The sequence below is a fragment of the Salvelinus namaycush genome, chromosome 26 (assembly GCF_016432855.1).
Source record: "Salvelinus namaycush isolate Seneca chromosome 26, SaNama_1.0, whole genome shotgun sequence".
NCBI lineage: Eukaryota > Metazoa > Chordata > Actinopteri > Salmoniformes > Salmonidae > Salvelinus > Salvelinus namaycush.
The window spans coordinates 32,126,384-32,141,234 of record NC_052332.1 but is presented as its reverse complement, the minus strand read 5'-3'; the positions used below and the strand labels follow the sequence as shown (position 1 = coordinate 32,141,234).

At 41.9% G+C, this 14,851-nt stretch overlaps 1 protein-coding gene across 2 annotated transcripts; it reads left to right on the top strand.

The window, feature by feature from the left end:
• Window positions 1-208: 208 nt before the first annotated feature.
• LOC120021494 (sodium/hydrogen exchanger 6-like) lies at window positions 209-14,253 on the top strand. Of its 2 annotated transcripts, none has more exons than XM_038965283.1 (16): window positions 209-541; window positions 808-1,007; window positions 1,391-1,468; window positions 3,353-3,429; window positions 4,276-4,388; window positions 5,284-5,389; window positions 9,314-9,455; window positions 9,714-9,819; window positions 9,953-10,041; window positions 10,185-10,298; window positions 10,436-10,547; window positions 10,665-10,818; window positions 10,944-10,974; window positions 11,156-11,241; window positions 11,891-11,996; window positions 12,077-14,253. In XM_038965283.1, exons 1-16 carry the CDS (start codon window positions 271-273, stop codon window positions 12,425-12,427), a joined length of 2,136 nt encoding a protein of 711 aa, XP_038821211.1. In that variant the 5' UTR covers window positions 209-270; the 3' UTR covers window positions 12,428-14,253. The 2 variants fall into 2 exon arrangements, with proteins under 2 accessions (XP_038821211.1, XP_038821210.1); XM_038965282.1 differs by having other exon boundaries at window positions 11,153-11,241.
• The last annotated feature ends 598 nt before the right edge of the window (window positions 14,254-14,851 follow it).

Sequence of the window (14,851 nt, the reverse complement as noted above, 5' to 3'; positions counted from 1 at the left end):
ACTGGTACTGTATATATTTCTAATTCTTTTCATAAATTCCTTTTTGCATAGGCTTATAGGCACCATAAAAATGGACATTGATTAAAATTGAATATCTTTTAAATTAGTTGTTCACATTGCAATGTTTTGAAATGTGGGCATTTATTTTGAAGGTTTCCTCATTACCATACGACAGTGACGCCATAATTTTTTGCTGCTGTCAGAATACTAGTCCAGCCAGCTAGCTACCAACTCAGCTATCTGGTGTCTGATAGTCATCACTGTCTAATCATGGGACTAAAACCAAGTTCTGCTCTAAAGGCGTCGAAGACATTGTTTGTTTTACTTTCTCTGTTTACATTTCTTTTAGTGGGTAGTCAAGGCGAGAATACTGCTATGGACAATTCTGCTACGGAGAGGAGGGCTGAGGAAAGCCATAGACAAGACAGTGCCAACCTTCTTATTTTCATAATGCTCTTAACTCTCACTATTTTAACCATTTGGCTGTTTAAACACCGTCGCTTCAGGTTTCTACACGAAACAGGACTGGCAATGATCTATGGTGAGGACCTTCGTGAACTCTGTAGCTAGCTAGCTAGCTAACGTTAGCTATATAATGCAGAATGACAACACTGAGGGAGCTACATCCTACAGTTCATGTCACATCGTTGCAAGATGGCAATGAAATAGCATGCCTTGGCTTACATGCATTATGCCCATATTAACTTGTACTTGCCATTTATTGATAAGATGTATTTGACACCCCTTTGCATCTGTATGTCTGCCTGACCTGTATCTGACTGGCCTCTATCGCTGTCCACTCCTCAGGTCTGCTGGTGGGGGTGATCCTTCGTTTTGGGGTTCATGTGCCACGAAATATGAACAATGTGACTATGAACTGCAGTGTGAATGCCAGCCCAGCAACTCTTCTGGTCAACGTCAGCGGGCGCTTTTATGAGTACACACTGAAGGGTGAAGTCAGCACCGTCAAGGGGCATGACGTGCAGGATGATGAGATGCTCAGGAAGGTACAGTACTCTTTCACTCACTGTCAATTTACACACACACATTACCAGCAGACTGGATGGTCCTAGACCTGGATGGTAGTCTACTCTGAAATGGTCTCATTTCACTGTCTCCCAATCATGACCACTGATGGCTGAAAATACTTGATGGCCATCGTATTGCTTTTTCCCATTTTCATTTTTCCAGATCAGTGGTGTAATGAATGAGGAATAGGAAAGGGAGCTATTTAATACTTGTGTGACAAAGTCTACAATCATTAACACGGGCTGGATGTTGTCTGATAAGCTTTGAGCTGCCTGCAGAGGAGCGATTCGGCATAGATTGTGTATAGATTGTTACAGTATGGGTTGATTAGTTCTCTTAACTTTTCATTATTTTCTGCAAGGTGACCTTTGACCCTGAAGTATTTTTCAACATTTTGCTGCCTCCAATCATCTTCCATGCTGGCTACAGCTTGAAGCGGGTAAGATACTTCATGGCTTGAAGACTGTGTGCCGGCACTAGAGGTCGACCGATTATGATTTTTCAACACCGATACCGATTATTGGAAGACCCCCCAAAAAAAGCCGATACCGATTATTCGTCCGATTTAAAAATAATAATAATAATAATGACAATTACAATACTGAATGAACACTTATTTTAACTTAATATAATACATCAATAAAATCAATTTAGCCTCAAATAAATAATGAAACATGTTCAATTTGGTTTAAATAATGCAAAAACAAAGTGTTGGAGAAGAAAGTAAAAGTGCAATATGTGCCATGTAAGAAAGCTAACGTTTAAGTTCCTTGCTCAGAACATGAGAACATATGAAAGCTGATGGTTCCTTTTAACATGAGTCTTCAATATTCCCAGGTAAGAAGTTTTAGGTTGTAGTTATTACAGGAATTATAGGACTATTTCTCTCTATACGATTTGTATTTCATATACCTTTGACTATTGGATGTTCTTATAGGCACTTTAGTATTGCCAGTGTAACAGTATAGCTTCCATCCCTCTCCTCGCCGCTACCTGGGCTCAAACCAGGAACACATTGACAACAGCCACCCTCGAAGCAGCGTTATCCATGCAGAGCAAGGGGAACAACTACTCCAAGTCTCAGAGCGAGTGACGTTTGAAACGCTATTAGCGCGCACCCCGCTAACTAGCTAGCCATTTCACATTGGTTACACCAGCCTAATCTCGGGAGTTGATAGGCTTGAAGTCTTAAACAGCACAATGCTTGAAGCATTGCGAAGAGCTGCTGGCAAAACTCACGAAAGTGCTGTTTGAATTATTGCTTACGAGCCTGCTGGTGCCTACCATCGCTCAGTCAGACTGCTCTATCAAATCATAGACTTAATTATAGCATAATAACACACAGAAATACGAGCCTTAGGTCATTAATATGGTCGAATCCGGAAACTATAATCTCGAAAACAAAACGTTTATTCTTTCAGTGAAATACAGAACTGTTCCGTATTTTATCTAACGGGTGGCATCCATAAGTCAAAATTTTCCTGTTACATTGCGCAACCTTCAATGTTATGTCATAATTACGTAAAATTCTGGCAAATTAGTTCGCAATGAGCCAGGCGGCCCAAACTGTTGCATATATTCTGACTCTGCGTGCAATGAACGCAAGAGAAGTGACACAATTTCACCTGGTTAATATTGCCTGCTAACCTGGATTTCTTTTAGCTAAATATGCAGGTTTAAAAATATATACTTCTGTGTATTGATTTTAAGAAAGGCATTGATGTTTATGGTTAGGTACATGTTGGAGCAACGACAGTCCTTTTTTGCGAATGCGCACCGCATCGATTATATGCAACGCAGGACACGCTAGATAAACTAGTAATATCATCAACCATGTGTAGTTATAACTAGTGATTATGATTGATTGATTGTTTTTTATAAGATAAGTTTAATGCTAGTTAGTGACTTACCATGGCTTCTTACTGCATTCGTGTAACAGGCAGGCTCCTTGTGAGGCAGGTGGTTAGAGCGTTGGACTAGTTAACCGTAAGGTTGCAAGATTGAATCCCTGAGCTGACAAGGTAAAATTCTGTCGTTCTGCCCCTGAACAAGGCAGTTAACCCACCGTTCCTAGGCCGTCATTGAAAATAAGAATGTGTTCTTAACTGACTTGCCTAGTTAAATAAAGGTGTAAAAAAAAAGTTGCCAAAATCGGCGTCCAAAATTACCGATTTCCGATTGTTATGAAAACTTGAAATCGGCCCTAATTAATCGACCATTACGATTAATCGGTCGACCTCTAGCCGGCACCATAGAAAAGTCTTCTGTATACTTAACTGGAATACTATTTTGTTGTCTCCCCTACACCTCCATTGTGTTTCAGCGACACTTCTTCAGGAATCTGGGGTCCATCCTTGCCTATGCTTTCATGGGGACAGTCATATCAACTTTTGTCATTGGGTGAGCCCATTTCTTTAAAACGGTCAAAAGGTGTGAGCATGTGCTCACTCTGTGTGCAATAATAGTGTTTTAACATGGTTTTTAAATGACTACCTCATCTCTGTACCCCACACATACAATTATCTGTAAGGTACCTCAGTTGAGCAGTGAATTTCAAACACGGATTCAACCACAAAGACCAGGGATGTTTTCAATGCCTCGCAAAGAAGGGCACGTATTGGTAGATGGGTAAAAAATAAAAAAGCAGACATTGAATATTCCTATGAGCATGGTGTAATTATTAATTACACTTTGGATGGTGTATCAATACACCCAGTCAATACAAAGATACAGGCGTCCTTTCTAACTCCGTTGCCACTGCTAAATGAATATAGGGGAAACACAGGTTATTTTGGAGTGGTTTCAGCTTTGTGTTATAGCACAGTGGTTCCCAACCTTTTTTGGTTACTGTACCACCAACTGAATTTTGCTCTGCCTGGAATAACCCTGAAGTACCCTCTCGTGCATTTTGGGAACCTCTGTTGTAGCAGATGGAAGTAGACACACATTTGTGGGTGATTTGCCATCAACTTAAAGATTCAAACCTGTTGAAATTATGAACTAATAACGGTCTTGGGTGAAACATTATGGAGTCTTAAAGGAGGCCTGGGTAAGGTCAAAATGTCATAAATATGCCAACTTTGATAAATAATTTCTTAATTATGCTTTTAGATATACATTTCAAATATATGTCGACAATCCTTTCTACAAAGGACCTTTCTATGGATTACATTTTGCGAAATTCCCCCTAATTGTGGTCTTTTTTTGTTCTGTTTACGTGATTAATCACGCTCTTTTCTCTTACAGGCTGGTTATGTATGGCTGTGTGACATTAATGAAGGCGGTTGGGCAGTTGCGAGGGGACTTTTTCTTTACTGACTGCCTCTTTTTTGGTGCCATTGTCTCAGCCACAGACCCAGGTAATCATCCTCACCCTGACTAGCATAGCCTATACCAGGGCTATTCAACTCTTACCCTACGAGGTCCGGAGCCTGATGCTTTTCTGTTCTACCTAATAAATAATTATGCCCACCTGGTGTCCCAGGTCTAAATCAGTGCCCGATTTTAAAGACATCCGCAAGCTTCCCATCCAAATCAGTTCGGAACAGTTTGTGCGTATATTGTGATGACATTTTGTGAAGTTTTTGGTCTTCGGCAAGGGTTTTTCCAGCTGTTCGTGCGCACAACATTTTTTCTCGAGGCAAGCCGAAGTTTGTAGCCGAAGTTGGTAGGCGAAGTCTACGCCCTTACGTTTGTGATTGGTCAACAGTAGGAATTATTCAAGTGTTTGTTGTCATTCAATGAGAGACTCATTTTCATGCACATTTTTTCACTTGAGAATTACTGCACCAGACATCTCAGTTATATGTAAAATTGCGCAACTAAGATCTCCTCGGCACAAACGTCAAAATTAATGACATCTTTCTTGAGTTATTTTAGATTAATTCTGACTCTTGAGGAAGTGTATACTGGCTACGGCATCTCAAGATGGACAAACAGTACTATTGCCACTTTGTCAAATTTTTCAAGCGAAGGTCTTTTTAAAGGGGTATGCGAGCACAATCGAAGCATGTTGAATCCTTTAGAGGGGAACAATGGGAAAAAGCAGTGGAACTGGCTTCGAGGTCTAGAGTTGAGTTTGAGGGGCCTATTCTGTACACAGTGCTACAATATGCTTTAGCTGTAAACTCCATTGAACAGTTTTATTAACTACTTTAGCCTTTGTGTTAGCGATTTTAAGCATTCGGATTAGCCTACATTGCAATCATATGGAGTATGAGTATGTATGTGACGTTCCTGCTGTTGCTCCCACAGTGACAGTACTTGCCATATTCAACGAGCTGAAGGTGGATGTGGACCTGTACGCCCTGATGTTTGGAGAGAGTGTACTCAACGACGCTGTGGCCATAGTTCTGTCTTCGTAAGTCTCCGTCCTTTTCAACATTTCAATGAGCACCACACACAGTAACATCACATTGAGCACCTCTCCTCATCTTCTTGTCTATGTTGTCCAATCCTGTCACTTTCATTGGTGTTTGTAGATGTGTTGACTTTGTGCAGACACTAACCCCACCCCCTCACATTTTACTGGCCACCTGTATACAGAGTTCTTCTGCATTACGAAAAGCAGAGCAGGCAGGCCCAGCATGGCCATGGAGAGACCACAGCATTGGTAGAGGAACAGGGGATCCCCCCTAGGTGGGCTATGGTTATAGTCTGCCTCACCCAGCTTTACTATACCACATCCCCCCTGCTACTTTAGGTTACTGTAGGCTCAGCAAATTACCAGCTAATGAAAACAGGTCCTTGAGTAAGGCCTAAGTGGTTACAACAACGGACTGTTCTTATGTTGTGACCCCTACTGAAGACCTGCTCAGCACCGCAGATGGCGTTGTTTTTGGTACCTTGTGTACTTATTGATAGTAAATACCAGGCTTAAAAGTGGGCGTTGTGGAAAACATCATTCCTCTTGTAAGGGAGTATGCGCTGGTGATTTGCTGTTCAGGTAGAACGGGTGTAGCCTACGTGTTGGTTGATTACCTTTTTTCAGTGTGTGTAGTTCTCTGTTAAGTTTCTCTATATTGCTCTTGTTTGCTGTGCAGGTTATTTGCCGTTGTGGTCATTAAGAGTGTGTAGAACCCAACTGCAGTCCTTGTAGGGTTTACAATCAGCATCTTTCTTAATTAGCATCTAGATTAGCAATTGAATTAGCCTATGCCAAGTCAGACCTTTTAATCAATCTGTTCTCACACCATTCAATGATCAAGAGACCTGTGTGGAGTGGAGTTGGGTTCCTATAGGTTGGGATTTGTTTGTCAAATGATAATTTCCCCCTCAGTTTTGGAAGGAGAGGCTCTTATAACTGTGTTGTAGGCATAGCTGCTAGCTATGTAGACATGGTAAGCACCTCCCCAGACTTTTGTGCTGTAAATACAAAAGATGTGGGTCGTTCCACGAAATGAGTCCCTTTTTGGGTAGTGTGACTTGGTTGAGAGAAAATAAACATTTTAGTAAGTGCCAAATAAAGTAACAGGGTTGATGATTTCGTCTTACATTGTCCATAAATCCCCTTGTTACAGGGGAATGGAAGCTTGTTGTGTGCAACAGGAGAGGCAATGGAATGTAAAGCTTCACAAAAAAAAATTCATTGCTAAAAAATGTCTTGCCTGACTATCTATGGGTAACCAATGTTGACGTGTTATGCTCGACTCACTCAGTTTTTCACTACAAAACACGAGAAAATGGCCAAAAAGATTATAACAGCTCACCTGCTTTTACACTATGATTTGACTATTATTTCAATGTTTCACCACATCAAAACGAGAGTTCTATTTCAAATAATCGCTGAGTCACTCAGTATGGGTAACGCCTTCGTTGAGGGGGGTGATCATTAAGGAACTCCTATCACACAACGTCTGTCATAGACAGACTGGAGCGACAGCCAATAGGGGGGACCCCGCACCTTTAAGGCGCTGTCGCTCCCTCATCTCACTTCAGTTCTTCCTTATGAGGTCGTAATACTTCTTCATACTCTCCTTAGCATCGACTTTGGACTACTGCTTTCCTGCTAAACTGTTCATAGGCGAACCCGTGAGGATTCACTGTCGAGCGTAGGAATTCAGCTACTTTTTTGGGGGATCATTCCCTTTCTTTGCTCTGTTCCAGAGGCTCTCTGCTTCTACAGGACAAGGGAAAAGCTTTTTCCACTATACAGGTGTATTTGGCTGCCATCTCTGCCTGCCGTATGAAGGGCGCACGTCGCCTACGCCCAGAACCCAAACAGCTAGTCCCTCCCTGGGAACTTTCTGTTGTACTTTAGGTACTTTTACAGTCACCGTTGGGAGCCTCTGGAAAGCGAGGACATTTCCTTAGTCATTACAGCCACAAAGTGGGTGAGTGAGCCGCACGCTCTGTCAGTTTCACCACTCGTGCCTGTACCTTGCCCTGGGATTATCCAAGGTTACTTCAACCTAAACCCTTTTTTGTGCCTACTGCTGTTTTCCCCCATGAAGGAACAGTGATTCCACTGCTTGTGTCTTGCGCTTGTTTTGCGCTTCTACAGGACAGGACAGGACAGGAAGCGAGACCAGCTTTTTGTGTGTTTGGCGCCTCCCCACGCAGGGAGACCCATTTCTCGCCAAGTTTTTACCCTTTTGGATCAGTGTAGGCTATTATAGGGCATATAATAGTAAGGGTTGACCACCTCTGGAGGGCTTCAGAACTCATTCTACCAGAGGTGTGGTTGCGTCATGGGCATAGTTTATGGAATCTCTGTTCAAGCAGATTCATGCAACATTTAGGGGAACTCCCCCTTATTCCTCCATAGGTTTTACTGATCTTGCCGGCACAGGTGTGCTGGGAGTCGGGACCTCTGAGAGTTGAGTCTGTCTAGACTTCCTGGCTTCGGGGGGGTATGCGAGCGCTATGGGAGTTGGCAATGTCCCATACTGAGTGACTAAACGATTATTTGAAATAAAACGTAAGGTTACTTAACCCCAGTTCTATGATAATATGAGTGAGGTCACTCGGCGTGTTGCCCTTCACGCTTCGCGTAAGGAAGAATGTATACCTGTAAAAGTGAGGTGAGCGGGAGCAACAGCTCAACTGACATTGTATGATAGGAGTTCCTTATTGACGTCCACACCATTCCAACACAGAAAATATGCTGGGGAGCCAGGCCCAGCCAATCGGAATGAGTTTATCTCCACAAAAGGGCTTTTATTACAGACAGAAATTCTCCTCCGCACCCCCTCCCCCTCAGATGATCCCGCATGTGAACAAGCCGGATGTGGAGGTCCTGGGCTGGCGTGGTTATACGTGGTCTGTGGTTATTAGGCTGGTTGGATGTACTGCCAAATTCTCTAAAATGACTTTGGAGGTGACTTATGGTAGAGATATGAACTTTAAATTCTCTGATAACTGCTCTGTTGTACATTCCTGCAGTCAGCATGCCAATTGCATGCTCCCTCAAAACTTGAGACGTTGTGTGAAAAAATTGAACGTTTGAGTGGCCTTTTGTTGTCCCCAGCACAAGGTGCACCTGTGTAATGAATATGCTGTTTAATCCGATTCTTTATATACCTCATCTATCAGGTGGATGGGTTATCTTGGCAAAGGAGAAATGCTCACTAACACCGATGTAAACAAATTTGTGACCACAATTTTAGAGAAATAAGCTATTTGTGTGTATGGAACATTTTGGGGATCTTGTATTTCAGCTCATGAAACATGGGACCAACACTTTAAATGTTGTGTTTATTTTTGTTTAGTATATTTATTTATTTTTTAATTTTAAGGAAACTATTTCACTCATATTGTAATTTAATTAAAGGTCATATTTCATGTAAAACACTGGACAGTTACTTTCAAATTAATCACATTAAATAAATCATTTCATGAAATGACTTTGTCAAAGCAACAAAATAACTAGGGCTTTACAATGATGATGAAAACTTGGAGAAATGTTTGGGTTAAGTGGGCTAAAATCTTCCTAGAAGTCAGAGCATGCACAGAGAGACATGTCAAAATGCAGAATTTGGCACTTTAGCAAGTCTTTATTCAGATTTATTGTAAATTCCATATATTAAAGGGCACTTCATTTAATATAAAATGTAGAATTCAATATTGGTGCACAATTTCTACTTAAAATATAAAAGGGACACAAAAGGGACTTATTTTGTGGAATGACCCATGTACAGATGTTGCAGAGATACTGTATCTTACTGATGTCTTCACATTATCCCTTTCATTTTCCCTTTTGCATTGTAAACATGTGAGTCATTAGTAGTAGAGCCTCCTAACGCTTACACCTGTCTTTGGCTCCATGTGTCTGCACTGGTTACAGCTCCATAGGTGCCTATCAGCCAGCCGGGGACAACAGCCACACATTCGACGCAACAGCCATGATCAAGTCTTTTGGTGTGTTCCTTGGGGTCTTCAGTGGATCCCTTGCCCTTGGTGTGGCCACCGGAGTCATGACTGCACTGATATCCTTTTGCCACCTTCGTGCCAGGGGATGGCATTCATTCAAAAGAAAAGCCTGTGAATTTTATAGATAAAAATAATTGAAAGTCTGCTAATCTGCTTTATCTAAGGCAATTTGCTGTTTTTTAAAGGCATTACAGCTTCTATTCTCCAAGAGTAACGCGTTTGCTATGTTATCGTATTATCTCATCCTTGAAAGTTGTGATGTTTCTGTGATGGATTGAAGTTCCTGATCTGTTCCTTGACCTGTCGCTCGTCACGTCACCAAGTTCACTAAGCTGCGTGATTTCCCCCTGCTGGAGACGGCCCTCTTCTTCCTCATGTCCTGGAGCACTTTCCTGCTGGCCGAGGCCTGTGAAATGACTGGTAACTAATGCAGTGTTTACACACACACACACACACACACACACACACACACACGTACACGTACACACACGGTTTCAAGCTTACATAGGTGAGTCCCCATCACATGCTGATCTGTGTGGACTTTCTCGTGCAGGTGTGGTGGCCGTGTTGTTCTGTGGGATGACCCAGGCTCACTACACTTTCAACAACCTTTCTCCTGACTCCCAGGACAGGACCAAACAGGTACTGGAACACATACCGGTCTATTTGCCTTAAACCATGCTGTAGGTTTTTGTTAGACAATGCCTGGCCTAACATTTGAATTTACATTTACGCTATTAAATTGTTTATTTTGGTTGATATTGTTTTTGTCTCTCGTCCCAAAGCTATTTGAGCTCCTGAACTTTCTGGCGGAGAATTTCATATTTTCCTATATGGGCCTGACGCTGTTCTCCTTCCAGTCCCATGTGTTCAACCCCTTGTTCATCATTGGAGCATTTGTATCCTAAAAAACACAGAGAGAGAGAGAGAGGCAAAAAAAAAATTTTTTATACAGCCAATGTAATATCTTTAATTATAACTGCATGTAGTTTTTCCCATCCAGAAGCCACTTTCCTTAACTGCTGTCCCCTACCAGATTGCAGTATTCCTTGGCAGGGCAGCCAACATCTACCCCCTCTCTTTCTTCCTCAATTTGGGCCGTAAAAACAAAATTGGATCTAACTTCCAACATGTTATGATGTTTGCAGGTAGGAGGCTGTCTGTAGTTGTCCTGTACTAGAAGGAGTTGAATGATTGATGTCTGTGGATCATGTTTGCGGTGTAGTTTTCTCTCATTTCACTGTCCTCTGATATCTGTTGATCAGGCCTGCGGGGGGCTATGACCTTTGCCCTCTCCATCCGGGACACGGCCACGTACGCCCGGCAGATGATGTTCTCCACCACCCTGCTGATCGTCTTCTTCACTGTGTGGGTGTGTGGAGGCGGCACCACCCCAATGCTCTCCTTCATGAGTATACGGTGAGTCTCACCTAGAGGTCACAACTTTCACCACTAGTTTGATCATTATGCCTCGATTAGATAGATGGATGTGTACCTCTACTGTATGTTCTTCTTACACATTCTCATCCTTGTGTTTGTGCTAGTGTGGGAGTGAACTCGGACCAAGACAGCTCAGTAAGTAACCAATGATCTGATTGTCCATGATTCTGAGATTTGCTTCTAAAGGACAGCAGAAGTCGGTTTACAGGGTAGCATTGTGTGGACAAAAGAATAGGAATAGTGCACAATTGGAGGTTGTGGTTGTACCGTTATGGTATTACAAAAGTCACATGCTCACTTTTATGTCTTTGAGCAGGTGACTGTTTCGGATGGAACGCAACATAGGAACACCAAACACGAGAGTGCCTGGCCTTTTAGAATATGGTACAATTTCGACAATACGTATCCTTTATCTGCTACATGTCACACCTAAAGCCTTTAGAATGTGGTTGTGAGTCATTAGATGAAGCCATAACAATCCAGTCTTCAACTTGGACCAACCATTGAGGAAACACTGTTCAGTGGTGATTATCTGCGGTATATTGGCCATATACCACACCCCCTCGGGCCTTATTGCTTAATTATACACTAGAGGCCACTCTTTGAAAAGTGAAGGCAAGTCAGTTCATGTGATACACATTCCTCAATGAAAATATGACAAGGCACTAAATGCCTTTTCTAGAGGTTATTCCTTTATTAATGGTGATTGGTTTCAGACTACTATAATTAAGCAGTAAGGCCCGAGATATGGCCAATATACCACGACTAAGGGCTGTTCTCACGCACGATGCAACACGGAGTGCCTTAATACAGCCCTTAGCCATGGTATATTGGCCATAATATCACAAACCCCTGAGGTGCCTTATTCCTATTACAAACTAGTTACCAACGTAATTAGAACAGTAAAAATAAATGTTTTGTCATACCTGTGATATACGGTCTGATATACCACGTCTGTCAGCCAATCAGCATTCAGGGCTCAAACCACCCAGTTTGTAACAGCGTTTAGAGACCCCTGAGGATTAGATCCCTTGACTGCAGCCTTCTCCAGCTACCTGAAACCCCTGTTGACTCACAGCGGCCCACCCCTCACTGCCACCCTGCCTGCCTGCTGTGGCCCCTTGGCTCGCTGTCTCACCAGCACTCAGGCATATGAGGTGAGTACACGCACGCACGCACGCACGCACGCACGCACGCACGCACGCACGTAGTGGTTCATGATTCCTTCTCTCTCTAGAATGAAGGGCACCAGCACAATGATGATTCTGACGAACTGGTCCTGAATGATGGCAATGCAACCATGTATGGTGACGTCACAGTGAGCACCGATGCATCGGGCACCCTCACCACCAACCATAAACACCTGTCTGCCTCCACCATGGGCATAACCTCGGAGGAGGCCCTGGACCAGGAGCTGGCGTTTGGGGAGCATGAACTGGTCATCAGGGGAACACGTCTGGTCCTGCCCATGGACGACCCCCCTGAACCCACTGTGACCCTCCCCCCACCTCCCCCCCCGCCTTTCTCAGATCCCTTCTCCGATCCCTTTTCAGATCCCTTCTCCGATCCCAGACGCAACAGACTCTAGAGGCCAAGCGCTCCCTTTTTCTGTCTAGCCATCCCTTGGTCTTGAACAACCCCTGCATTGAAAAGCAAAATGGGTTGTGTTAAGTGGTGGTCTTTACCCATGCCTGCCTCTTTCTCCTCTGCCCATTCATGTATTTGTATATTTTAAAAAGTACATCCTATATTTATGTATTTATTTACTCTGTATTTATATGTCGAGGTTTTCATTGTTGCCCTTACCCCACAGGGAGTCGTTGGGGGTTTCAAGAGCCATGCTTCCTTTCTTTTTCAAAACATGGAAACATAAATATGAATTTCAGTGGTGATTTTTATGTCATGGGAGTAGTTTAGGGTGTACTTTAGTTGCTAGTAAGTTGTGAATAATAAGTTTCACTCAGTTCTCCTACCTGACTGCTACTGGCTGATGTGAGGGTCATTATTTAAGTCAGAGGCATCTGTATTGGGGGCTCCAGGATGCTGAACTGTTTTAAACAAGTGCCTAATTATATATATATTTTTCAATTTATGCAGATTTGTACATATTCATTAATAATTTACAGTAAATCATTTGGATTATTCTAACTTGAAACCCAGCTCAGTGTTATACCAAACCCCTACAGAATAAAATGCAATATTGTACTATGAACCGTTTTCCGTAAATTGTAATATTCATTAGTTGTAATTGATTGATATACATTTGCAAATGAAGCCTGGTGGAAATTATTAAGATATGTCATTACTTTAAATGAAATATTGACATTTTCATAAGCAGATTTCTAAGTCTGGAGATTCCTGTCACCTCCACTCTTGCTCTGTGAACGACAAGGCCCTTAACTATAAGCAGATGCCTTGATACTGAATCTAACGACCTGAGCAGAAAGCTGTGGCGAAGGGTTTGGTACAATACTGTACAGAGCTGCTTTCTATGGACTCAGTCCAGTCCAGGCTGAATGTGTGTATGGGCTCTACGACAGCTAGCTGGAACTGTCACTCTCTGAGCTCCTGCTATGCAGGATTAGGTTTTGTTTTCAAAGAATTATACCTGCCGTACCCTTTCTTTCTCAGTCAGGTGGGCAGCAACTATGAACAGATTTTTGCGCTTTATTACATATCATTTGTTTGCATTGTGATCTTTATTTAGATTGAGCCACTTGAGCTTATGTTGAAAGACCTGACTAGAATGCAACCCTACCACCGACAGTAGCTAGAGTAACCACATGTTATGAATGCAATGGTTCATATAGTCTAAACTCTAACTGGAACTAATCTAGTCTGTAAATGGGATTGTAGTTCAGCTCAGATATCTAGCATAGTAACTAAAAGCTCAGTTGTTAAAGTAGCAGCAAATTCAACCTGAAAAGGTGAGGCAGCCTTTACTTGTTCCAACAGTATTTGGGTGTATGATATTGATGTAGCTATATTTTGTGAATAGTTTGTTTTTGTTAATGAAATGTGAATTCTACAAAATACAGTTAATTTGGATGTGGGGAGAGACAAAGTTATGAAAGTCTCAATGTACAGTAGCCTAAATACTAAATATGTGAATCTAATGTGAATGAAAATAAATGTTTCTATTAGGCTACAAAATTAATTTTGGATGTTTTTTTTCTTTTTCTGTTTCAAGTACCAAATCCATGTAACTTCTGTATTTATTTACAAGTATGTTATATCTGTAATGTGTTGTATTTCACAAACACTTCCTTTCAGTACACAACGTATAAAGAGTAGTGGTAGACACATTTAAATGGACTGATCAATCAATATTTCACCCCAATAAGTGGTTAATCGTTCATTCAACCTTTTCCTGAAGACTTGGCCAATAATATTCTGCATGGAAATACAATACAGTTGGGTTGATTGGAAGGCAGTCGTATCCTGTCCTGATTTTTTTTCCCTGATATCCTGCCTCCGGATGAGTGGTTTGCTTTTGTAGGGTACATTTACTGTAATAGGCTTCCTGTTCAGAAGAAAAGTGGCGCTTTTGCAGATCAGGGAGTGCGTGCGTGTGTCCCACAACTTTCTTTGAACTTGGTTTGAACTTTGAAGTTGCATGGACAGATCCGAATCTTGTGTCGGAATGAATTAATACAAGGACATTAGATACGATTTGTATAGCTATTGGTGAGGTATGTTTTTAGAGTAATCTAGAAGAAAAAAGAAACGCACACCTATGTAGGCGAGGTGCTGGCTAGCGGAGTAGAAAACTAGAAAATAAAGGAGAGCCGCACACTCTAGGAGCTTTTTAGAGTATCATAAATTGTAAACAACGAATGTACAGTTAAGTCATTCGATATAATACAGTTGAAATCAGAAGTTTATATACAAATACATTTAAACTCAGTTTTTCACAATTCCTGATATTTAATCCTAGTAAAAATTCCCTGTTTTTGGTCAGGTAGGATCACCACTTTATTTTAAGAATGTGAAATGTCAGAATAATACTAGA

Coding starts and splice junctions, on each gene's coding strand:
- LOC120021494 (XM_038965282.1), top strand. CDS start 271: ATGGGACTAAAACCAAGTTCTGCTCTAAAGGCGTCGAAGACATTGTTT. Junction 1,469..3,352: donor CTGGCTACAGCTTGAAGCGG/GTAAGATACTTC, acceptor ATTGTGTTTCAG/CGACACTTCTTCAGGAATCT. Junction 9,820..9,952: donor CGAGGCCTGTGAAATGACTG/GTAACTAATGCA, acceptor TTTCTCGTGCAG/GTGTGGTGGCCGTGTTGTTC.